At 37.9% G+C, this 27,582-nt stretch overlaps 1 protein-coding gene across 2 annotated transcripts in view; it reads left to right on the top strand.

The window, feature by feature from the left end:
- Positions 1-2,835: 2,835 nt before the first annotated feature.
- LOC135466306 (uncharacterized) overlaps positions 2,836-27,582 on the top strand; it is a 161,699-nt gene continuing 136,952 nt past the window's right edge. Inside the window, exons 1-3 of one of the 2 annotated variants that reach the window (XM_064743726.1) lie at positions 2,836-2,916; positions 22,000-22,066; positions 26,905-27,024. In XM_064743726.1, coding sequence (XP_064599796.1) covers positions 26,928-27,024 — 97 coding nt within the window. In that variant the 5' untranslated portion in view covers positions 2,836-2,916; positions 22,000-22,066; positions 26,905-26,927. The remainder of the gene's footprint in view (positions 2,917-21,999; positions 22,067-26,904; positions 27,025-27,582) is intronic. The other variant, XM_064743725.1, reaches the window with a different exon arrangement.

Here is a 27,582-nt window from a genome sequence, read left to right on the forward strand (position 1 = left end):
ATGGCACATGTTTATCATTAACTTGCAAAGTGTAATATGTAGCGGAATTAGGCTGAAAGTTAAGTTGTTATACTAATTTTTTTATTGGTGCTTTTAAGGCCGTGCTCGAGATTTTTTCCGGAAGATTATATTTGTGCATGATTCCCCCCCCCCCCCCCTCCCCACTATTTTTCAGTGTGACTGAAGTAGGTCCTAGGCTACCATTTTTACATTTTATGACCTCACCTTTGTTAACACGGATGTAGATTCTCTTATTTTTCTCGTATTTGAAGCTTTATAAGTCAGCACGCTTGCCACATACCAGGAAAAGAGGAGCAAAACAGAAACGTTGAGAAAAAAGTGGACTTACGATGGTGTCATGGGATGGTGTCCTTAAAGCGCAAGTGTCGCGCTCTACGTTCGCTTTAACATGAGATCAGTAGCCTACCTTATTCAGGATCTTTTTTCTACCCTTACTCCAATCTTGTCTCTCCACATATAAAATTATATGCATGGGGAGACGAGATTGGACTAAGGGTAGCACTTTGATCCGAATATAATTATATATTATATAAACCTTTCTTCGCTGTACAGGCGCATGGTTGGTGTCAAAATCATGGAAACCGTCTAAACTTTGGGCAGGTTACTTTTATTGATGAAAGTTTGCCGAAATTCTGTACAAGAAGACACAAGTAGGCAGGTGGTGATGAGGCTATGAGTGACGTCTCCTTGGCTTTGCTAGGAACCGCTCCCAACTGCTGGCATACCCGTTTCCAGATGGTCAATCTAGGTCTATATTTTAATGGCTGCTTTCTCACGTCAAGCTGGACAAGGTGCACCAAAGCTTATTGGCCACGGAATGTTGGGGACTGAATTACAGCATTAGACCATAACATATTGTCGTTTATGGGAAAATATGGAAAACTCATACTTGTGCAAAAGTACGTATTATATTTCACTGTGTGCTCATGTGACGGGTAGAATAGGTGTCCTTGCAATGTATGATGGCTGATAAGGGCCACATTGTGCCTCCAGTGGCCTAATACCAAGGGCGAAGTTGCGATACGAAGCGCCGAAGTTGCGGTGCGAAGGAGCAAAGTGGCGATGCAACTTCGCCCTGCCGTTCTATCGCAACTTTGACCCTTCGCATCGCAACTTCGGATTATCATCTCTTCTTCTGTTCGCATTGCAACTTCGCCTGTTCGCATCGCAACTCCGCCACTTCGCATCGCCACTTCGCATCGCCACTTCGCCCCTTCCCATCGCAACTTCTCCTCATCGCTCTTGATACTGAGGGTTAGCCTACCGTACGTGCCCCTCACCAGCCTGTTATAGCAAAGAAATTTCAACCGGGATATACACGGTGCTCTCAGAGGGGTGTCTAAGGGGAAAGACATTGTTTCGAAAAACCTTTGTTTCGTAGTTTAATAGTAGGCCTATATACAGCTTTATAATAGCTTACAGGGATAAATATTGCTAATAAAAACCTGGTTCTTCAGACAGTAGCAGTGATTTGTTGTTTGTCCTTACTGAAGTAAACAGCTGAAGACAGAGTAGATAGTTGTGTGAACTCGCGAATCTGGGGGCGCCATCTTGCCACTTCTGACGATGATGCTCATCACGCCACTATATCTATCATGGTGTGACTGGTTTTCGCCTCTTTTCTAGCAGTCAATGTGCTGCCACAAAATTATGTTTAAGGCTAACACGAGAGGGATCAGTCCTGGGACATTCTCAAGGCATGTGCACACTGATTTTTACATATTTGTAGTTGTGGTGAAGTGGGCCAGGTTGTTGTTGTGTGTTGCCAGGCAAGATCTGCGCATGAGTGCGTGAAAGGAAAGTTTCCGTATGCACATCGTTCAAACTTATTTTAATCGTTTTGTATTCTAAATATTAAGTGATTGTCTTAAATAATGCATGGCATTATTTTTTCATGAAAAAAGTTGTGGCTGGCTCCGTCTGTATGTAGGAAAGTCTTCCGGCAACCTGCGGATGGTCGTGGGTTTCCCCCAGGCTATGCCCGGTTTCGTCCGACCATAATGCTGGCAAATAATGAAATAGTCTTGAGTACTGCCTAAAACACCAATCAAATAAATAAATAAATAAATAAAAGTTGTGTGACAATAATATAAGATTTTAGTAGTACCTGTTGTGACTAGTTATTTGTAGCTTTGATAGGTCCATGCATTGGATCAGATCATGCATGTAGGAACGGTGTAACTAGTCTCTACATGACACTCACAGGGGCCAAATATTATGTTACCATGTACATGTGGAGCTAAATATTATGTTAACATGTACATGTGGAGCTAAATATTATGTTAACATGTACATGTGGAGCAATATATTATGTTACCGTGTACATGAGGAGCTAAATATCATGTACATGAGGAGCTAAATATTAATGTTACCATGTACATGTATTTAGGATGCTCTGTTATATAATGAGATTGGTCATAAAACTGGTAACCTTTATGGAATGCTGCAGAGATCCAGTATATTTCACTGTAAATGTGTGTTGAAGCTGAACTACCTCTATGGTACATGTCTATGTACACAGATTTATAACTTTATACACAGTTAGTTATGTCAGTACATACCAGTAACTTTACGTGAGTGTGCCATTGTGGTACAACAATGTCTAGTGATATTGTCTATGGTAAGACAACATCAAATGCTATTTGTCTATGGTAAGAAATTTATATATCTTCTGTCAGGCTTTTTTTTTCTATTCAAAGTTTGTCCACTGATGACATACATGTAGTAATGAATAAACCTTTAGAGGTCAAACTGACATGCTTGGAGTTACTCCAGTGTTTCATTATTCCATGGACCACTCCCATTTTTCTCCACAGAGCCAGTGAAGTCAAAGGGATAACCCAGGGCATGAGCTCAGTAGGTGAACACAGGAACTCCCCTATAACTCCTATAAAGGTACATGTATAGTGTAGGTTTTATTGTTTTGGCTTTCACTGTGAAATCCAGTTTGATGGTATTTATTTATTGATTTGATAGTTCTTTAATGCAATATTCTGCACACTGTTAATGTACATCAGTTTTGGAGTTTCAGTCCAAATGTTTTCAGAGTTATCCCCCTTGAGTCACTCCTTTTTTGAACTGAGCTATTTGCTCAACATTTACTATCAATCCAGATCAGTTTACAAACATGATTTTCTCAAACAATAACAGGAGTGCGAGGACAAAGCATCAGCCACAAAGTCTAGCTCTCATTTTCTGTCTCGACTCTCTTTCTGTTACACAGTACATGCTATAATCTTCTAGAAATTACTGGAGTTAGAGTCAAATACTGGCAGCTTTGTGCCTGGTTTCAAGTTTTATCTTTCATAAGGTTGATCATCTGTATTGATAACAAAGTATTGTAAAACTTATACTGATTACATGAACAGCCTCACGACTGCAGATTGGTTTCAGTCATAGTGCTTGTAATTTAGAAATATACTACAATATTGGTGCATGCATGTGTATATACATAAACAATAATAGAAGGAATATGAAACTTATGAAATAAATAACCAACATTTTTTATTCTGTAAATTAGTGGCCATTTTCACATAAATGTAAATCAGTTTAACATATTTTCTTTTGAATCCATGTTCAAACACCCCACATCACATGCTCCTCTGGTGGCGAGTTAGAGGCTAACTTTTCGGAATTGAACTCACACCTAGTCTGCCTGGTCATTAGGAGTCACACAATTTACTGTTGAAGAGATTCTAAGGAAAAACTGACATCCTCTTGGATTACTGTACATCTCAGAAGACCTGTGTCTTAGCAGCTTCTTTGATGCTCCTGACTAAGAGACAATAAAATGACTCCTTTTAACAACCCTGGATTTGATCTTTGCTGAAGTGATAGTGTTACATGGTGAATCTGCACAAGGCATATGGTCGTATTGCTGGTTAATTTTAATATAAAAATCTAGTTAAAACTGGGCCTTGTGTCAGATGCATACCTGGATAACTGAAAACCTTCATTCTCAGAATCTATGCATGGTTACCACAGAACAATGGTATTTTAGTGTCTTTAGGCAGTAAAGAAAATTCTTTCAGTTTTCTTTTCACTTCAGTTACTTTAAATCCTTACCATAAGTAAAATGCTGATAGAAGCTTTTATCTAGAGGCTACAACTGCAGGATGGTCACCGTAGCATTGGGACACTCAAATGGGTCACCATCTATAAATATCAGCAAAATTACCATTGTAATGTAGGGAAGTCTTCTTTTTTCAAAACTGAGATAAATGTTTGTCTCCGTAATAAACTGTTCTAAGATTATATAAATTTTGTTTCGGATTAATATATAATAATAAATGTTTATAGAAATTTACTTTCGTTTCCTTGACATGGGAATCACAAGTTGTGGCACGTCTAATCTTAGCTATATTTCAAAAGAGTAATACAAAAGATGGTCACATACTGAAGGAATAAAATATTCATCATTTAAATCTATATCAGTTTAAGACAAACGACTTTACAATGTATTAGTTATACTTTTCTAGCTGGGTTATAAAATATATTTTCATCAATTCAGAATAGATTTACTGAAATGGTTTGAACTCCAGGATGTTGTTAAAAAAAAACGAAAAACAAACAAACAATAAGCCATTTTTATATTTTCTGCAGACCCGACATACAGCATATTTCACAACATGCACATCCGTGGACCAAACTTATTGCATTGAAATGTTTGTGCACGGCGACGTCACAAAGAGTGTATAGTCTCATCACATATGAATATGCCTGCCCTGAATTACCTCCCTTGTTACATGACAGCGACTATGACATAATGCGAGATTAGATTTTCAGGTGTAAAACATAAGAGAAGTGGGACCTCGTCTATCAAAGCATGCATGTAGTTAGCTAGTTATGTCTCGACAGTGACAACTATTTTCTACCCAACAGAATGGCAAAAAAAAAATAAAAATAAAACGATATCAGCCTTTGAGGCTCACAAAAATGTGGAGAGATTTTAAGTGAAATGTTTTTTATCTTGGGCAGATTAAGTTGTAGGAAAAACAGTCTACTGGATTTTACTGTACTTAGGGCAAGGGATTTTAATTTACATCCGAATAGATTAAAAAATATACACAATGTTTATCCTGTGCTTCCCAAATCAGTTTACAAAATTGAAATCTGTCTTGTCTAGGACTACCTTATGCCACATTAACTCCGAACCTTGACATTAGATATTTTGTGAGGTTCTACCTACCTTTACCCTTATAAGGTGTACTAAAGGTATATTTGAGGTATGTCTGAGGTGTACCATTTCGGTGAAGCATATCTGAATTGAGGTGTGTCTAATGTATACTTTAGGGGTATCTGAGGTCTGTTGAAGGTGTATCTGAGGTACTGTCAGTTATGCAAATTAGTACCTCAAGTACACTTATATTAGACCTCAGTGGAGGTGTACCCTGTCAATATAGGTAAAAAATCATATAAAATAATATTGAGGTGTATCTGAGGTACAACTGATGTACAGCTGAGGTACATGCTTATAGGCAAGGTAGATGTATACTGTTTTCATTTCTATTTTGAGAACAACCTCAAAACACTTAAATATTGACTGTATAAATTACAGATAAATGTAAGTAAGTCTGTAAGTACATGCTGTTCTTTGTTTACAGTATTTGTACATAGAGTCATCTTGGAGTAATCATGATGAAATATATCTGTGCTCTGTGAATGATCAATATTTGCACAGTGAATGGCAGTCATTATAGGGTAAAGGTATTTATTTAGTAAACATTTTTCTTTTGCACAAAAATATTGATGATTGTTCCTGAGGTGTATTTGAGGTACATTATCTTGTGTTCAAAAACTCTCAAAGTTTCTAAGGTGTATCAGAGGTACGTCTTTAATTTTTTTTTAACTTTCAAAATTTCCAAGGTGTACATCTTCTAAGTGTTGATTTTTTTCAAATTGCCTGGTACAGAAGTACATCTGAGGTATATATGTATATGGTTGGGGTGTACTTGAAGAACAGTACACCTCAGATAATGTAGATGGTGTGCGTACACCTCATCCATACCTCACACTAAGGTGTACACGAGGCGTCCATCCCATATACACCTCACCTATACCTCACACTGAGGTGTACACCTCGTGTCAGTAAGAGAAACCACGACTTCTAGAAATGCACCTTTTAAACAGGAGAGTCACCTAAAGGGAGGAAATTCAGTACCGCCCTATCTTGAGGCAACGGACATAACACCATGATGTTGCACACGCAAATGAACACTTTAGTATCAAAGATTCTTGCTGGAGAAATACTTACTGACAAACCTTGCAAAACGCCTGGTGGAATAAACCAGTTGAGGAATGGGCTCTCTGTCCAGGAAACCTCCTGACTAAAAGCCACAGCCTACTCTGCATGAGCTGGATTCTAAGCAGCTAATCTGGTATCAATTTAAGTGTAGATTATGGTGAAAGAAAAAAAAAATTCCTTTTATATCAAAATACGGATCATAGAGCTGAGTATAATATTTACTGCTGTTTTGTAGATTTAGTTATACATACATCACATGCGCTTATTAGCATCATGCAAATATCAAAGGTTTATGCCTGTCACTGCAGTTTCCTCCACATATATAAAACTGACTGTAAGGCCTGTAGGCCTATGCAGTTGTAGATTTGCCACATGACCATTAGCTTACATAAACCATTTTTTTTATACATTTGGCTATAGTTATGGTGGAACTTCGTTGGCATTTGAACAGACCTCTTTGTCGGTAAGGGTATGAGTGTGAGACAGTGGCATTAAACATGCAAAGCATTGTGGGATCATGCAGTCATTCACGATCGCTGTGCTGCTCACTATGTTGTATATCCCCAAACTCTTAAGTGTTCTTCCTCAGGTATGTAATCGTTCCGATTTATTGACCTGGCCACATGATGGCTTCAAGAGTTAGTGTCACTTGTAAAATTATGCCACATGCACACAGTGTTTAATCGGGCTTCCAAGCTTCGCAAGTGTTTGGAAGACTTTTGTTCTCGCTCAGATTATTTTTCTTCTTTTCTGACAACTGTTTTTTTGTTTTTGTTTTGCAAGTGTCAAAGAAATGTGGAATCTCGCTGTTGGTCGTTTTAGTCACATATTTAATCTTTTTTCAAATGTCACGTGACCGGACACCATAATAGCTATGAAGCTGAAAATTGATCAGTGGATAGATCAACCACAAATCTTCATTTTTAACTATAGGACCACACAGTTACAACTGACAGTTTTGCCATTAAACTTGGCATTTTTAATAGCTAACATATGAAGCAGCTTTTGACATTTTTTTTCTGTTTGGCCAGTCACTTAATTTAACAGCATTTTTTGAATTTTATTGATAAGCTTAAACAGCCTTTTTCTGTAAATCTTTGGATCTAATGATCTTTGGACGAAATTTCACTTGGAAGTTTTAGGTGGTCGCCATACCTATATTGGACAAAAACTCTTTGTTTGGTGTGCAAGTTGTGCTGTAACCGACCAGTGTAGTTAGTTTGAAAGTAGGTCACACAGTCTAGTACTCCTTGATGTGCGGATTACAGATCTGGAAGAATTATTTTTATATTTCAGATAGTTTTCAGGGTAGGACCAAAAAAAAAAAGATCAAAAATATGAGGTATGACATAAACCCCCCCAGCGTACATACCTACTTACATTGACAAGACCTCCCATTCAAATAACATGGGAGCTTTGTGCTAGAAAGCATGAAACCTGTTCACTGTAAAGTGCTGGCTACTGGGCCTGTATTTCAATTCTGTCTGGTGACAGGAGCAGTAGGTCAAAGGAACAATCTCTCAATACATGTGGCCCAGCACTGCTGTTTGAGAGCAATTTTTTTTTTCTTTGCTTTTCACTGTCTTTCACCGTAGCCCAATGAACATTGCCCCTAGCAGTCAACGGTTCTAATCCAGTTGATTTCTGCCAATCTTTCTTCTCTTTTTTACTTCAATTACCATGAAATTATTAGGCACCACACTACCAGACCTAGAAGCCTAGGGTTAAATCCAGTCTACTCCTTACCATTCTTACCAAATTCCTTTTGGATTTAAATATGGACACTATGGTTCATTTGCAGGAGATCTTGATGCTGGGTATTGCTGAAATAGTTTTGTTTTTGTTGAAAATACGAGATGTGAACATGCAGTTCACTCCTTTGGAGAGTTTATTGTCAAATATGGATCACGTCTGTTTTTTTACTCATATTAGACAAACCTGGGGCCTTTTCAGAAGAGCATAGAACTAAACTAAATGGTATGTGGTGGAAAAAAAGGTTTTAGAATGTGGAAGCTAAAAACTGTATGTTCTAATTACTTGGCCAATTAGTTAACAAGTAGTTGTCTGTTGATTCTTCAGATATTGTTGCTGTTTCACATTGTTGTAAATAAGCACGCCCTGTTTCTGGTAAATTGCATTTAGCTTTTGAAACTATACATTAGACTAAATGAACAAGCTCCAGTGGTTTACAGTGTTATTTAAGTATATATGTTGTTGTCAGAAGTTTGCCGTAGTGTGACAGTCTGAATCATTGTACACTCTTGTTGGAATAATATACAAAAAGGGCAACTACTTTTGTCGGAATACTGGAATCGAGGGCTGGAACTCATTCTAATGCAGGTTAATTGGTAGTATTTTATGGTGTCTAGCATGATGTACACATGATGTATAAAATACAAGTATCTCAAAGTGTGTCGAAAAACTGTTAACAATTAGCTACATAAAACAAAAGAATACAATTCATTTTATTTTTATTTCTGTTTTTAGTGGAACATAATTACATATTTCAACTTGATGAACTTGTGTAAATCTTTTTTATCTATGTGGCCAAGTGGTTACAGCGTGCCAGAGTAGGGTACACCTAATAACCCAGGAGCCTCTCACCAATGTGTTTGCTGTGAGTTCAGTTCATGCTGGTTTCTTCTCTAGTTGTGTGTGGGAAAGTCTGCCAGCAACCTCAGCATTCTGCCTGGTTTCCTTCCACCATAATGCAGGAAATATTCTTGAGTATGGCATAAAACACGAATCAGATAATAAAATAAATTAAGGCATCATGGGATCAGGCACTCTTTCACGATAACTGCTAAAACTTATCATAACAGCGAAAAATTTTTGAGTACCAAATTGTATTAAGCAGCAATCAGATAAACAAACATATTCAAATCATTTATAGTGAACCCTACATGCACTAGTAAGCTGCCAGTGTAAATAAGCCATTATCAACTACAATAAAACCATGATAAAAAAATAATAGGACCTACCTCAGAAGTATTGATGATTTGTGCATTTGTAGAATAAAATGACCCAAAATCCCTGTTACTCATCTCTGCAAATACTGACACTAATATTTAAAAGTATTTAACATCAACAGTGAATCTGAAAGGATATGGAATGCTTGCTACTACCTTGCCACCTGTTATATTTTTCTAAATTTCATGACTTAAATTAGCGCGCACTTACTATCACATACATGCAGATATAATCGTGACATGAGGAAAATTAAAGTTTTTAATTAAAAACTAATTTAAGAAGAAAAATGCGATGACAGTGCAAGAGTGGAGAAACCCTCACTCTAGCCAACAGTAGATCTAGATCGCTTCAATTGCAATGTTGTATTCGAAACCACACAAATCCAGGGACTTTACTTGCATAAAGCAGTGGCAAGCACACAATGAGGTGATTCAAGATGTGGGAATAACTATACCCCAGTCATAGCCTTTTGTTCAAGCTACATTACTTTGATAATATTGGAAATTTCTTTAATTGAGGGAATAAAAATTAATGTGTTACTTTTATGGTCAAGTAGGCATGATTATCATAGTCCTAAACAGTGCTGGTGGGTAAATGTCCTGGTGCGGGGCCAGGCAGATAGGCCATCTTCACTGACTTTTGTTTATTGCCCCAGACTGCATTTTCTCTGGGAATGACATTTAAAGAAATGTGCATATTCATATACATGTAGGCCTACATATTCTGTATGTGCAGTGTTCTTGTATAGGTAGGTTCATTCGATCTAGGATACAAAGGAAGGAATCTGCATGTACATACATGTTTTATCCTAGCCCTGCATGATTCTCTCAATAACCCTGTATCCAATCGACTTCATTTCCAGTAAATAAAGATTTAACCCTTTGTATTTCTGGAGCTGACCTGTGTTTCAGATAAATATATTTTTGTGACAGTACAGTAGTATACTCCTCCAAACTTTAGCAGAGGCATACTGGCTAATCAGAGGAAGCCATTTATCATAAACTATAAGCCTTGACAAAATAAGCCTGCTGAAAGTTTAAGGAAACTTTATTTAGTGTTATTGTGTCCTGTATTGCATGCCCTTTTATTTCATTTATTTCACCAAAACATGTAATTAACACGGTGTAGATATGTCCTGTATATATATTTTATATATAACATATATATCTATGTACAAATTCTATGTAAATTAAGTTGCAGGTTAATATTCCTGTGATTAATTGATAAAATTTCGATATTATTTATTAAAGAGATCAGCAAAAGAAAATTAGTATCATGAAAAAGTAAATAAAAATATCCAGGTGAATATAATTTTTAAGAAGAAGAGTAACAAGTATAGTATATTTCTGATCGTCTTCTGTATTTGATGAACAAAAACTTGAACAAAATAACCTTTTCACTTGACTTTTTGCTCAGGACAACATATTACCGCTGCCATTCTCATCTTGAATAAGAAGCCAATTGAAGCCATTGTTGCATCAAAAATGGATTGTAACCCAACATCTGCAATGTATTAGTTTGTTCTGTAGCTTTGTGTTGTCTTTAATGTGATGTCATTGTAATGAGCTGAGACAGCCATCAATTAAAGGATGTCAATGTCCTGCTGGTGGGTGTTTGACAGGTCACCATCATGACTCTCCAGCCGCAATACGGCTTGTGTCGTGTCTGTCAGCTCGTTTCCCGTGTCTTGTCACTGACTCCAGATCTTCAGATTGAGCAAAAACATCGACAAGAAGTATTTCTGTTAGTGAAAGGACTGTACGTCTTGAGCTAACATGGACTTTGGTTTGGAAAAAAGGGTTTTTTCTGCAGGGGGGTCCGGTATGGTTTTGAATAAGAGTAGTTATTCATTGCACAGTTTTGCTCATACAGAGTTACCTTCCACACTCAGCTCACAAGTGGTTTGGCCCATTGGATCAAGAAATAGCCTATTCGCAAACTTTTAGAAACTGTAATGTATGTGGGAAGGTCTGCCAGCAACCTGCGGATGGTCGTGGGTTTCCCCCGGGCTCTTCCCGGTTTCCTCCCACCATAATGCTGGCCGCCGTCATATAAGTGAAATATTCTTGAGTACGGCGTATAACACCAATCAAATAAATAAATAAATAAATAGAAACTGTAATGTGTATTTTACTTTTTCTAAATGTGTTTGGTACATGGATGGAAGCCTTGTTTTATTAAAACTCACAGGGAACACCATAATTTTAAATGAATTGTTCACTTAGTTGATTTTATCAGCAAGTTTTCCAGGTACAATGTGTCAGCATTTGTGGAATTCTTATTTTGAAGATGTGGCTGAAGATATAACATGCTTACATTTCCAGAAATTGATCCATTTTATTCTTTGATAACCTTCAGAATGTTTGTGATTTCTGGAGTCTTTGGGTGTCGTTATCATAGATAGAGGCAGCCCACTCTTTTCATGCTTTACGCTGTGAATACTTCACTTCTTTGATCGTGGCTGGCATTATAGTGGGAGGAAACCATTCAAACAGAGACTGGGCAAACCCACGACCATCCACAGATCCCTGGCAGACCTTCTCACGCTTGACCAGAGAGGAGCCATTCGTTGAACCTAAAAATTTAGTGAAATAAATGGCCGAACTTTATTACAGGTGTTTAATGACTGCAACATATTTGAGGTTATTAACCTTGTGGAAACCTGTGTCTTTTTACAAACTGCAAGAAGGGCGTGTTTTTTTACTGTACAATTTATGATAAACCGTCCTAACAATAGATATCGATATTAACACCAAGTTGTAAAAGATATTTCACGAGGATCAAAACTGAAGAACCTGCTGGGCATGCAATCTCAAATTGCATTGCCGGTTAATTCTGCACTATAGAATGGCTGTTTGCGCAAGTTTTATATAGCTGTCCCATTCATCTCTGCTTCCTTTGACGCAATTCATGGCGTCAGCATACCTCACTGGAAATGCCATATATAGTTTTATGTCACTGGTTGACATTTCAGTAAATTATCCACTAGGCAAATGGAGAGATGGAAATCACCAGGTAACTGTCATTATGTCCCCATGCCCATCATATATCCATTGCCAACGTATTGGAACCAGACTGTAGTTGAGCTGAATGGCATCCTTTCCCTAAGTGGAAAGAAACGATGATGTATTCCAGTTGAATGTATTCTTTGAGAAGTCCTTTAATGGGTAAGATATGCTTGATGTCCCAATCCAGGTGAGGGACTCTGAAATTTAATAACCACATGGTTCCAAGGCAAAGGTATTCACAGACCGATAAAAACCTGCTTTATCCTCATGTCAGTTATCCATCTTAAGCTGGTGGAATTAATTCTTCTGTATGTACTTGTGTGTGCTTAAATATATATTAACAGTCATGGAATCCTTAAAATCATTTGGGTAAAAATCGTGGGTGTCCTGCTATTGATATATCTGTATCAGCAATTCAGATAACAATACAGATAAATTAGGTCTTACACTCAAATTTAGATAAGCTGTCTAGTCTATCATCTCTTATTTATGGGATTGTATCGGCAGCTGTAAGCACTACCGAGATGAGTGTGTTGATGACGTGCAGTTTCCTCAAAGGACTGAGAATCAGAGCCTTTAATTCAGCTCTTCTGAATGACGTTTATACTTTAATGCTGTAAAATGATACATGGTGTCTGTTGATCTATTTTCTGCAGATAAGAGATATAAATGTTGTGTTTGACAAGATCTGGCTGGGATTCTCCCAGTTATTGAATCATTTAGCCGGTTTATTAATCCAGTTGTCCTAAATCACTGTCAATTTCGTCCATGACTAACTTGCCCATTTTTCATTGGTTCTGAGAGTTCAGTTGATTTTAGACAGGTGTTTTGAGGTTTCCTTGAAATGTAGTATGTTATTCTACTGGAAAATTGTAAGTTTCAGCACTGAAAATAATATTTTGAGACATTTATTTGCTTCTAAACATGCACTTTTTTGTGGGCAAAATTTTAGATCATTTAGGGTATGTCAATTTAATTGATAGATGATTTAGATCTATTATTACAATTCTTGACTACTTTGGTGGCCTAATGGTTAGAGCGTCTCCATCTGCCTCAAAGTCGGCAGATTACTGATTATTCACTTAATCATGTCTAGAAAAATTAATCATTATTGACAAATGTATTTATTGATTGTCTGTTTCAACACATAGATACTAAAGACTTCATAAATGGTACTTGTTGCTGCCTGGCTTGGTGCTCACTGCTGAGAGGTTAGAGCAAAGAAACATGACTGGTTGGCCCTGTTTTAGTATAACATGATTGGGTGGGGTTGTCATGTGTGGTGTTTTCGGCATGATACCTCAGTGGCAAGAGAATGTTTGTTAAAATGATCCATTAAGATTTGCACTGTTGAGTATGTTTGTAAAGATATGTTGGTTGAATTCTCTGGTTATACATTAGTGTAGCATTTTGGCTACATTTGTGAGTTTTATTGAAAAAAAGAAGTAAAAAGACATTGGAAGATGTATCACCATGCACCTATCACCCCTAACCCCTCCTCCAACCCCTCCCTCCCCCAACCCCTACCACCACCCCCACAAATTGTGCATATAAACACGAGTGTGTATCTACCTATTAAGAACAGCAATACCACCTAAACACAATTCCATTGTCTCTAGTTCCAATGCAGGAAAAATTGTGCCCAGGGTAGATGTTCATTACAGTATCATTACAGTGTCAGAATCGGCCAACATAAGGATGTTGTCACACTTGGCCGTCCTGACCTAGGGCCATCAGGTGTCATACCCGTTTGACGCACATCCTCAGGCTGTGAATTGTCTGCATACTGAATCTCATGACACGTGCTACAGTCACAGTAGACTTGCCAGCCTGGAGCGTGCCAACTGTACATTCACGTTCAATATTTTTAAGCCATGGCGTGAGAATTGTTTATCTCTCAAGGATTGTTAGCATTTTTTTGCTGATCACCAGCAAATTCTGCAAAGGTTTTGGAGCTTAGCCACATGAAAATTCAGGGTCCCGTTTCAGAGCGTGCTACATGATTCACCTTAGTTGCAAAGGTCGGCTGTGTCAGGTTAGACCTGGTCATTAGGGTATTCCCCTATATTAGCTACCTTGTACTACCGATTTTTAACATAATTCATTTCAACGTGAGATTTCTTTTCGTGTTCAGTATAGGTCAGCGTTCCCATACTAAATGGCTAATTTGGTGTTCACAAATGAAGCAGTTCCATGCATGGTGAGTTGTTTTTTTGTCAGGCAGTCGTATATTTCTCTGTATCCAGCAGAGAGTGATTTCTAAAACTGCAGGTGGACAGTAAAGTAATCATTGTGAATGGTTATATCTGTGACTTTCATTATAACTCCGCATGCAAAAAGCATGGTTCAGTAGGAACACCAGGGTCACTGTAAGTCTACTGCAATCTAAGGCAATTAAGATCAGGTTTCTCCTTCATCTTCATTTTGCATCATGGACTTTTCTTGTCTGGTGGTAATTCCAAATCCTGTAACCCTTGACAGTTTTGATTTTACATAAAAAGAAACCAACCAAGAACTATAAATCTCATGTTAGACTTCTTTTAGTATGCGTGTAAAAAGCTCTTCCGCTGACGCAAATAGTAGGGACTAGTCTGCTATAAAACGGGATGTTGTTTTCATTGACAAAAATAAATGGACAGATATATAAATGCCAGGTTAACAGAACAACTTATCATGAGATTGGTAATTTCATTCCATCCTCAGAGAAAACTAGTGTGAGGTCATGATGTCATAGAAAGGTTAACCATATGCAATCAGGGTATGGCAGATGATTTGCAACTTTGTATTTCATTCCCAGTAAAGGGAATTTATACATCACAGAAAGTTCAAACATATGCTCTAATCAGTGTGAGGCAAAGGATATGTAAAAAACATCTGGCAGCAGTGTTTATTTCACAGTGAGAAATGTACGTGTCATTGTCGATGATTACAAGCAGAACAGTACTTACAAATGTTTCACCATTCAAAACACTTCACAGATTTTATCCAACAATCACATTTATGATCAATTTGATTTTCTCTTTTGGACTGAAATCAGTGACTGTATAGACTAGTATAGGTTTTGCCTGGTGTGTATATTCCATATTGTGTGCAATTTAGAATAACTATAATGCAGGGACCCCACAACGCTACTAGGAATTGCTGTGAAAATGTTGTCTTGACTCATATTCTTTTCTTTTTTTTATTTAATTACTTCTTACCTGCATTCGCATTTTGGAGAAGGTTTTAGAATAGAAATAACATTCCTGCTATGGGTACAAGTGGCAGTTTTATAATCAAAGTTGGATGAGGTTATTATGTTTGAACTTTATACTGAAAATTGCTGCTAGATGTCCATAGCAGTAACATTATTTCTTAAATACGCAGATCTTCAAGGGATTGTTTGTTTTTAAATTTTTAAAGTGAAAATGGCTTCAATATGCCTCAAGATTTCCCATTTCCCATTGTCACTGGCGTCACCACAGAAAAATGCCTTTGACATATAGGACAACAAATTTTGATTCTCACAACCCAAAAAACATTTGACATCAGAGAATTATCACATACACAAAGTTCAGTCATTTACATGAGAACAGAGGGCAGCTTTTGGCATCAGAACACATTTAATTCATCAGACAGCAAAATCAGCCTTTGACATCAAAGAAGAAGTCCACCTTTGATATGGAAACTGATGTCAGTCTTTCATTGACATCAGAGCAAAACTCAGCCTAATTGACATCAGAACGGATGTCAGTAAGAGCATAATGAAGTCAACCTTTGACATTCAACAGAATGCCCTGTGGCATCAGAAGAGAAGCAAGTTCACCAGTGACATTAGAACAAGATTTAGCCCATGGCATCAAAACGGAATTCATGCATCCTTTAAGTCAGAAGAGAATAATCCTTAGGTATCAGAATGAAAGTCATCATTTGGCTTCAGAACAAATGGAAGGCTGCCTGTGACTTCATGACAGAAGTTTAACCTTTGACATCAGAACAGAAGTCAGCAGTTGGCATTAGAACATGTCATGCAGAATTTGGCATCAGAACAAAGTACAACCTCTGACATAACTGAAGTCAGCAATTGGCATCTGAACAGTTGTCAGCATATAGCATCAGAACAGACGTCATCATTTGGCATTAGAACAGAAGTCATGCAGAATTTGGCATCAGAACAAAATACAACCTCTGACATCATAACTGAAGTCAGCAATTGGCATCTGAACAGTTGTCAGCATATAGCATCAGAATAGACGTCATCATTTGGCATTAGTACAGAAGTCATGCAAAATTCAATTGGCGTCAGAACAAAATACAACCTCTGACACCAAAACGGAGATTATACTATTACATCAGAGCAGATTGAAGTACACCTGTAACTTCAGAACACAGTTCGACCTCGTGGTAGGAGGGGTTAGTTCGCCAGCACTGTGCAATGACCCAGGAGCCTCTCACCAGTGCAATTACTGTGAGCTGTCCAACTGGCTTCCGCTCTGGCTGTATGTGGGAAGATCCGTCAGCAGCCTGCAGATGGTTGTGGGTTTCCCCTGGGCTTTGCCCGGTTTCCTCCCACCATAATGCTGCCCACAGTCTTATAAATGAAATATTCTCGAGTACGGCGTAAAACAGCAATCAAATAATCCAGCCTTTCGCGGACATTATTCAGAGGAGAAGTTGTGCAGTATGTCACATGCACCAAGCAGAAAATGGGGCTTGGACCGAACTGCTGGCAAAAAACTGCTCGATCTTTGCCATGTAACTGACACACCTCATGATTTAAAATCAGAGATAAAACAAGTGAAAAATGGAAACAAGCTATTCACCTCATTGGTCAGGGGACAGCAGGCTTTCGTTAGACTGACCGACACTTTTGCTGAATGCGCCACTTGTGAGGGCTGCGAAGATCATGCCAGGTAAAATGCATATAATTTTGGCCTATAGTTCATGTGTGGCTTATTACAGGACTCATAGCCCAAGAGTATGTGTCCATCTTCCTCAGTGGCTCCTGGCTCAAGTCGTTACCTTTGCTGGTCACTCAGTGGTCATTAGCCATTCACCACCCCAGACACTGTATTTATTTTGAATGGCAGAAGGTCATTAGTGTGCAAACACCTGTGGTACTCGACTTCCGGTTCCAGCGCCAGTCTCTCCCCTTAATTGGCTGCCTAAATCTCGTGCTAAGTGCCATATGGAAGCGGTTATCTGCTTGATCTCCTCTTCAGAACGTTACTATAATCAGAGTTTAACTTGGAGCGTTCCTGGATCATATAAAATGGCAACTTGTCCATGTTCCGTCCGTGTGATAGGATTATGTTGAATGATCATATGTGCGTTCTAGACAGATGTGATAGAAGAAGATTCTGTTTATGAAAATTTCATTAGTCATCTAATTATTGGTTAAGTTAATCTTTGTGTACCAAAAATCGGTGATGCCTTATTTTGTGGCCATCTGTCAAACATGTTCTCATGTAACATGTATGGCATGTAGTCAAGGCTGTGGAAGTAGTATCCCAGCCCATCAGACGAGAACCCGGGGTCTTAAAAAAAATTGTGATAAACTCGGGACAATCTGCACATTTTCTTCAATTTATTAAGCATTTTAAGCATTTCTAAACTGCTCATGCGATGTCATTTGGTGTACGGAAAAAAAAGTATTTGGATTTTGGGGAGGGCTTAGTTTGAGCCCCAACTTTAATTTCGGGTGAGGTTAATATTCGCAATCTTCTGTGATACTGAACCAAGTTTTAATAGTAATTCATTATTTACTGTAGTGCATTGCAGATATTAATGTCATAGGAGATGGTCGTTGTCATATGTGTTGTCATATGTGTGAAAATGGATGGTCAAAAACATGTTGAAATATTTGTAACCAACCTTTTTTAAATAAACTGTCACTGTTCAGACTTCAGATAAATGTTAGTGAATATTTCTTTTCACTCTGTTTAAATATAATACTCAAAGTAGATAGGATATCTGGGAATATTAAAACTATAAGAATTAAAAAATTATAAGAAAAAGTAGGAAGAGTGCAGGTGGATGTACATTTTGGAGCACAGACAGATGATTTCTGTCTTACCATCACCTCTAGTAGTCTCTTGCGTGTGAACGCTGTTAATCTTTTATAAGTATTGGACGTATGTGTGATACTTGCCTTTGCTGGCTGACTTAATTAGCATCGGAAATAGTATGGTGATGTTCGACTAGGCAAAGTCAGCCCACACACAGGCCCGGAAAATGTGCCGTTCAGTGTGGCTGGAACATACGGTTTGAGAACGGTGGACCTGAATTGCTCATCCTTATTAAAGACTTTCTAATCAGAAAAACAGTGCTCACCTGTGGTGGACTTGCCCAGTTAGGTTAATGATGGTAAAATTCTAGGTTAAATAGATGATAACGACATTCTGTATTGATTGTGATGGAACCTCTATGTGTCTGTGAAAGATTAGACCGCAAGAATATATAGCTGTCTTGACCTTTTCCAGAAATCAATGATTTACAGTGGTTGTAATCACAACTGTGTAGGTATGCCAAGAAAGCTGTCACCTCCATGAACAACTGTAAACATGAGGTGGAAAGTACATGTACATATCTTGCATGTGACCACCATTATGGAAAAACTTTAAATTCTTTGCAATTCTATTATTATTATTATTATTATTGAGAGGTCCGAATGATGTTATCGTAGGTTAAATGTGATGACAAGACGGCATTTTGAGTTATTCTGTGTCAGTGAAGCTTGTCAAGGAGGGTGGTTTATCTCCAGGCTCTGTCAGGTTTCCACCCATCCTATTTAAGGGGTACAGACCCCCCTCTTCCCAGATATCTCCCACCCCCACCCCCAACATTTTCCCCTCTGGACATTTTCCCCTCCCTATATATCTACATGTATATATGATCACTGGGAAATATAAATATGATCTTCTAAGTGAGGTGTCTTGTGATGAATAGCCCAGGGAAGTCAAAATAAGCAATTTTTTTATGTCCACAAACTTCAGGTGTTTGTCTTCATGGGGTGAAGATTTTAGGGCCTCAGTAGCCTATCAGGCGGTCAAAACAGTCATTTTCTATTTTTATATATTCACAAAATGCAGGTAGTTGTCTTCATATGGTGAAGATATTATGTTGATAATCAAAGTGGAACTTCCCATAATAATACTGGGGGTCATCATATGAAAGGAAGATACGCATGTGTATGGTATATAGAACCATTCAGTGAAACTGTACAGTGAAGAAAACAGTGGGAAAAGTACAGTGGACAGAAGAAACAAAACAGTATTGTGATAAAAGCTTAATGAATAGACCCGTGTCCACTTGGAGTAAGCTGTGTCAACTCATTAATCTTTACACTTAGGCTAATCAGTTCTCTGTCGAGGGATTAACCCAAAAGCCAGGTACACTGGCAATAGTCATTTTATTTGCATTGCTGGTTTACCCTTCAGAGACAATAATCTCCAACACAGGGCCTAAGCATAATTGGATAAGAAAAGAAAAATGTAACAATACCATAAACAGAGTTCAAAATGCGAGGGGACAGGTTAAAAGAAAGTGTGTTAAACAGCCTACAAGACCACAATTATTCAGCTGCTGGGGTGGGTGGGAGGTGGGTGTTGGGGGTGGGGGGTGGGGGGGGGGTGGTCTTCAGAGGTACACAAACTTTTGCTGCTGAGCAGCTTAGTAGGATTGGCTTCAGAGGTGCTCTACAAACTATTGCAAAAAGTGTAGCCTTAAATTGATCCATAGAATAGATTTAAAATTCAATTAATTACTATTTCCTTGACAAAATCATTCAAACAATTACACTAAAACAGCACATATATATATATATATATATATATATATATATATATATATATATATATATATACCATGCACATCTATATATATATATATATATATATATATATATATATATATATATATATATAAAACATTTCACTGTACCACTTGTCCATGAAATGTGAATAAACCTGATGACAATGAAGAAAACCAAAGTCTCTTTAAAATGTTGGTGCCCACTACCTGGACACAGCAGTGTGGACATGAAAGTGATAGAAGAGCATTAAGGGGCAATGTTTTTGCAAACAAGCAATCTTTACATGGGCTTGGAACTTGTCAGGCACCTTTCATGATGGTGACTACCACCATATTGTAAAGAAATCGGAACAAAAAGGTTAGAGAGTTTGATGACAAAAGTGGTAATGAAAGAAATGGAAATTCAAAAGCTACCTGCTACTCCAGAGGTGAGTCGTGCGCTCCATAGAGGCTTCATGTGTGCCCCACAGAGCCTTCCAGGGAGCTCCACAGGGGCTTCTTGTTCGCTTCAGAGGGGCCTCGAGTGTGGACAGGTTTGGGGGTTTCAAAGGCACTTCTACCGAAGCGCAGTTGAAACGGGTACTTCATAGGTACAGATGCTTCAGAGGTGCTCCTTTTGGAGCTGTGTGTACCTCGCTTGATAAGATTTACATTTTTGCATGAGAAGCTTTACCAAGAAGGAAGAGGTACCTAAAGCATATAAACATGTGTGACAGCAGTCTTCAAGCTGCAAGGAGAAACTCCTTGTGATGAACTCAGCTGTTGCAATATATGTACATGTGGGCTGTACACATACAAGTCTATTTTTGTCTGTACTTGCCTGAATGTGAGAGCTGGCTAGTAAATATTTCAGGTGTGAGTGAAATTAATGCCTGGTTGTTCACCTGCTAAGCTCATTTAGACACAAATACACCAAGAACTTTTATAGAGTAGGTGAGAGAAACTATGTGCTAAGGACATTCATACGGTTGGCTATTGTGTTGTTCAAAATAACGCCCAGATCAATTGTTGGCTGATATTGTGACTAGAGACATTGATTTCCGTGGCTGTGTTGTGTTCAGCTTAGAACGCTTCTCCAAGTGGAGGACCTTCCTGGATCTCCCTTGGCTTGTTTCATGTAATCACCGGCCCACGTGCTGGTTGATGTATTCTTTCTTTTTTTCTCGTCACTTTGGTTGTTGCGACGGCAATCTCCGGACCCTCGATGGGGGGAATTGCTCTTTTGTTCCACCATACCATCCTGAAAGGCATTTTTTACAATGATAATATGTGTTTATTTCTGTTACGTCTTCATCAAGTTGCTGACCAAGCCTGTGCTGGGTATTATATATTCTGTAACAACTTTACATAAAGAAGACGACCAAAAACTACAAATCTCTGGCTATATGTAGATGCCTCATTTGCATATGTGAAACACTCGTCAGATGTCGTAAATGGAATGGCCTGGTTAATTCATAAACGGGGATGTTGCTTTCGTTGACATTTTGGATATCACTGCCTAGTATTTTCTCAGAACAACAGTATGTACTTTTTCAGTCATGACGTCATAGAAAGGCTAAATTTATTTATTTATTTATGTGATTGGTGTTTTACGCAGTACTCTGTACTTGTATCCAACTTGCTGTTTTTGCATTATGCATTGTAAGTTAATTGATATATTGGAGCTGTTCCCCCCAAATACTTATTACCCAAGTATACCTATGACATGTGTACATATACCAGGGGCCTCTGTCATAAAACTTCATAAATCACTTTTTCATAACTTTTCTCGTAAATAACGTCACCTGATGGCAATATAGCCCAGACGTCTTTCACAAAATAACTTACAAGAAAAATGATGTACGAAGTTTTGTGAAAGGGGCCCCAGGGTTCCAATAGGCCTCAGCTAGAGTTATATACGTGCCTTTGAAATTAAAGCAATTTTTAAAGAGGTTCTTAGAACTCGATCTGTGTTTCCGTTTTCAGACAAAATGACTGCCTTATCTTAAGTGGAACACGGTTATGGCCTTGAAATGACCTCCGTTTGTTTAAGGTATGTGCTGAAAATGAGCATAGCAAAGTAAAATCACGAAATGTATTAATCCCCAATTGTCCGTCTAGTTCTTCCGTATTTGTGGAAACTTGTGGTTTTGGCAAACTAAAGTTACGTGTACATAAAAAAAGCTTGGTACATGTATTAATTACCAACTGTTGTGATTAGATTTTTATTTTTTTCAATTGAGTTTTACCATAAAGTATAGCATAAAGGACTTCTGTAAAGTACATGTATAAGTAAAAATTTGCTTTTTGCTTTTGTAGAAAAGGTATGAAAACTATGCAGAATGAAAGGAAAATATTTAATAAGTGCAGGAAATAACTCTGAACGTGGAGGGTATATAAAACACCATGAACTGGATAATTTAAAATAATAATAAAAGTTATATCTGTCATTGTCTGATTTATTTATTTATTTATTTGATTGGTGTTTTATGCCGTACTCAAAACTCAATAACGGCGGCCAGCATTATGGTGGGCAGAGCCCGTTGGAAAACCCACGACCATCCGCAGGTTGCTGGCAGATCTTCCCACTTACAGCCAGAGAGGAAGCCAGCATGAGCTGGACTTGAACTCACAGCGACCGCATTGGTGAGGTGAGAGGCTCCTGGGTCGTTACGCTGCGCTAGTGCGCTAACCAACTGAGCCACGGAGGCCCCCCTATCATTGTCTGATGGAAATTATGCTATTTTTGGCATTTACGTGATTTTTAAATTAAAATAATAGGACACCTTTGGCATTTTTGGCATTGTACGGTCAAGCTGATTGACACTAAAAACTCCAAAAATGGAATAAGAATGAAACTGAAATTGGTCTTTTTTATTTTTTGTCTGATCTTGACATTTTCATGATTTTCCTGTTTTTCATGGCTTTTTGTCTTCAACATGAAAAATTTCTGAGATAGTCCACATTTTCCACAACTTAGATTTTTTTATATATTTGTTTTTATACTTTCCTCTGACATTGAAAAAAGATCTATTTTCCCCCTAAAACAATAATTGAAACTGGTGTGGCCTGATGTGAAGTCATAGATTTTGAAACTCTTTGTGGTAAGCTGTTATTGGACTTTTCATACCGCTTTGTTAACTTATTTTAATTGGTCTTCTGCAATTCGGGGGTGTGTATACATGTGTACACCAGTTCTATATTTCCTAATATCTCATACTACTAGAATTTCGAATGGTGTCAGTGCACTCTTGAGAAAGTTCCCCTGGTATATAAGAAACATTATCATATGGCCAGTAGCAATGCAATTTTCTCTGGTGTAGCCTGGTTTCTCTTGGTCAGCTAATGTTATCTTTGAACATGAGTGATGAGGCAAGCCCGTACATGTACAACACCTGTTTGGAACCTGGCAAATTTAATCCATAAATATTTTAGCCTGTACTGCATAAAATGGTAATGCCCAAACAGCATGGCTTTTGAGTCCATTCTCATAATTTCATGAGGTTTCATGCATATATGCATTTCCATTATTAGGGATATTACTGCGCAGTAATCTGTCAGTGTTCAATATTGCGAGGGATTGGGTTTCCTCAGAAGCCAAGCACCCGCCAGTGGCTGGCAGTAACAGTATACAGGCCTGAGGGAAATACAGAGGTCACATGTGAAGGTTTTCCAAACATGTTATGGTTTCTTACAAATTGTAAGTGTTAGGTATCACATCAGTGGAAGGCCTGGTGTGTTTCCAGAGGATACAGGTTATACATGTATATGTATATGTGCCATGCATGGAGTTGTCATAAGATAGGCAGGCTACTTTCAAAGAGCTGTGAATGTGGTTTTTGTCTTATGTATAGCCACCAGAAATTAGCATTGATGCAGCTTAGGCCTTAGTGGTCAGTAATTACATTCTATGCTCGAAACACTTACCTAACTTGAATTGCCCAACGTAGACATTAAGGTGAGTTCACCCTGGGAATGGAATTTTCTGTGCCCATTAAATGTTGTTTAAATTAAATGTACACAGAGGCATGTGTACCTGTAAAAGAGCTTGTGTGCTGTGAATGCATGTTCTATGCATATTGTTCTGAATTTCTTACGAGTGGGTGTAAAATGACAAAAGTGTATTATACTTTTTGGTATGTGTGTGAACATGTATGCTGTAAATGGACATAATCAGTTGTGATAAAGTGAAAGTAACTTGTCTAGTGATGTAAGATACTCCACCGGATCTCATTATTGGCATTGTTTTCATAATTACTCATGCTTGTCCATTTCATAACTTGGCTTTTGGTTCCAATTTTTAATTTTAATTTTAAAAGCATGCTTTTCAGTTTCAAGCCACCAAGTGGGTTATAATTAATAAGGGATTCTCAACAGACAACTGATTGGCCAAGCTTAGGTGATTCTGATTTCATCTTAGTTCATTCAAGTGGAAAATTCAATGGCTAAACAAATCTGTTTCTCCGTGCATGGCCCTGTGTCTTTTGAAAATCTATAGTCACAGTGTATCTAGCAATGCATGTTGAGCAAAGGTTGAAGGGACATATTTGCATGTCTGTAGATATTCTAGCATGTTTTCACTGGACTATAAGGTAAGAGTTTGATATAATTTATGTGTCCTGCCATGTAATTGCTCACAATCAAAGTCATTTTAATTGCATGTACAAGTGCCCTTTTCTCTAGGGATGCCATTATGGTATATGTATTTATGGAGTACCTTGCAATGTATGATGTGCAGTGAATGTAATCAATATTGCATATGGTTGACGTATTACTTGCACCGTAGGCCTGACAGGTGACCACCTAAATGCATGTGTGAGGTATCATCAGTTCCTAATTATTTCTGGTATCATGGCGTTGTCCAGTTTGACCTGGAATACCTGGCCAGTCGCTCAGGCTGGTTGATTGTATGTTAGCCTATATCACATTGTGTGCTGCATGTCACATGGGTAGTGTCATGAAGACTCAATCCATTTGTCTGCGCTTTGATTCTGCAGAGTGTCTTCACATATTGACTATACAGCTTGATATATTTGTATTAGTACATTGGTATATTTGTATTAATACATTGGTATATTTGTATTAATACATTGGTATATTTGTATTTGTACATTGGCATATTTGTATTAATACATTGGTATATTTGTATTTGTATATTGGTATATTTGTATTAGTACATTGGTATATTTGTATTTGTAAATTGGTACATTTGTATTAATACATTGGTATACTTGTATTAATACATTGGTATATTTGTATTTGTACATTGGTATATTTGTATTAATATATTGGTATATTTGTATTTGTACATTGGTATGTTTGTATTACCATCTAAGTTTGTAACTCCATCAGATCTTGAAGGAATTTATTCCCAATAATCTGATGTTTTTTTTTCTTTTTTATTTGGCAGGGTGTGGGGGTTTTAGTTATTTAACAAGTACAACTGAGGTATAAGCATATGGCTGGGGACAACTTGAAGTACAGTACACCTTAGGTAATATAGATTGGGTGTACACCTCATCTATACCTCACACTAAGGTGTATTTGAGGCGTACACTCTATGTACACCTCATCTATACCTCACACTGAGGTGTACACCTCATGTCTGTAAGGGACTACCTGACATGTTACAAGATGTACATGTATAGAAAAGGACTAATCAAAGGTATTCATTGCTAAAATTTTGGACTTTCCATTTGCATATGTGGCTAAAGCATGTTATTTTGGCTACAAATTCAGTTGGCTGTAAATGACCAATGAGATTATACTTGGCTTGAGTCTAGCTCTGGCTGTTTTGGCTATGGCTTTAATAAATCAGAAATTGGTACTTGTGACAAAATGCTGCATGTGATGTAATCCTCAATATGGAATTGAATCTCTGTCACAAAAGCAAAACAACAACATATCCTCATGTTAACAGTGGTGTGGCAAGGTGTCTGTGATAACACGGGGACTGTGGTGGTCAGTAGTTCAAATAAATATTTTTTCTGAAATCTCATACATGTGCATCGCTTCCATTTGCCTTAAGTGAATTACAAAATTTTTTTTACACCATGGTAAAGTGACAATTGTAAATGATAATGCTGTCCAGATCATTTACGTAGCACGCTAGGTACTTGGTGGTCAATAAACAGAGAATTCTGGGCTGTCCGGACAAGACTGTTCATCCCAACATTGATTTGGGATCTGCGTGTATAATTATCTGTTGATCACAGCAGGGTGCAGGTGGCAAGAAAGGGGGACATTGACGTTGGACTGCTCCATGGAGCTGCAGCAGGTAATACCAGCTGTGGAGGAGTGAGTTAGGATATTATCTCGTGATAATATGAGGTGATTTGCACATTGTTAATACGCTGATGTGGACGATTACACACTTCATGTACAAGCTGAGGTACCTGTGCGCATCACCACCATCATCATCATCATCATTGGCCAGCATCAGAAGTACACGCTCAGAAGACCTGCAGCAGCCACCTCGCTGAGAACGTCCTGCCTATGTAGCGGTTTGACTGCTCGGTGCTGTCCTTGCTGTGTTTGGGAACTAATTACTCATACCATGGGAATTGATTGGCTTTCATTGTGTTGTTCAGTCACGGAGTAATCTGGTAGACATGTGGCTTTGCCTGGCCTAGCCTGACGTCAGTCTGCAGCCTCTGTACCAAGAGCACGGTACCTCACGTGGGGCAGTGCCTCAGTCCAGCCAGGCCCATCTGTGTGTGATATCCATTACTATGAACAGGCTCTAGATCTCCTGTTATATACAGTACACCTTGTCACACACACTGACCTCTGATTGCTCCTTTTCCTTGTGATTTTTGGGATCCTTTTACCGTTTGCCAGCAGTGTTATTTTCTGTGGTTGTTTTTTTTTTTTTTTTTTATTAATTTCCAGTGAATTGATTAACAAGTTTGAACATGTCCAGGAAGTCCTGCTACTCAGACTTGTCTCACCCTGGAATGCAGGAAAAGTTGACCCAGCACAATGTATCTACTCTCAAACTGGCTTTACTTGGTAAGTACGAGTTTTATTATAGGGTTATAGCGAACAGAGTCTCTTGTTGTCTTATAACCACATACATTCAAGTGCACTTCAAACAGAAAGTTACATGTAAGAGATAAACAAAATAAGCTGTCTATTTCAACTTTGAAAATAATACAAGGAGGAAAACAATATCTTAAAAAGCTCATGATTTCGTACAGAACTAGCATTGATTTAAACATTTTAAAAAAAAAGTACATTAATTCTAATTTCTGGCTCAATCTGTTTGTGTGTATTAAATGTGCATATTAATGCAATCAGTGGTGTTAAAGGATTTTATCCAAGAATGTCTTATATAGAATGTTTTTATTCAATTCACATTATTACATTGCCATAACAAAGTAAGCCAAATTGTTCAGGTTGTGAAGTCTAAGAGGGGAAGTGCAAAGGTAGGATTAATTTTTTAGCCTTGGCATTGCTTTTAAACATGAGCACAAGTTTAAGTTTCATGCTGTGGTTGTGATATTGAAAATTTAGGGACCATAGTCATGAAGGCTTTGACAAAGTGACAAAATTTAATGAAAAACAAAA

The sequence above is a fragment of the Liolophura sinensis genome, chromosome 6, assembly GCF_032854445.1.
Source record: "Liolophura sinensis isolate JHLJ2023 chromosome 6, CUHK_Ljap_v2, whole genome shotgun sequence".
Lineage (NCBI taxonomy): Eukaryota > Metazoa > Mollusca > Polyplacophora > Chitonida > Chitonidae > Liolophura > Liolophura sinensis.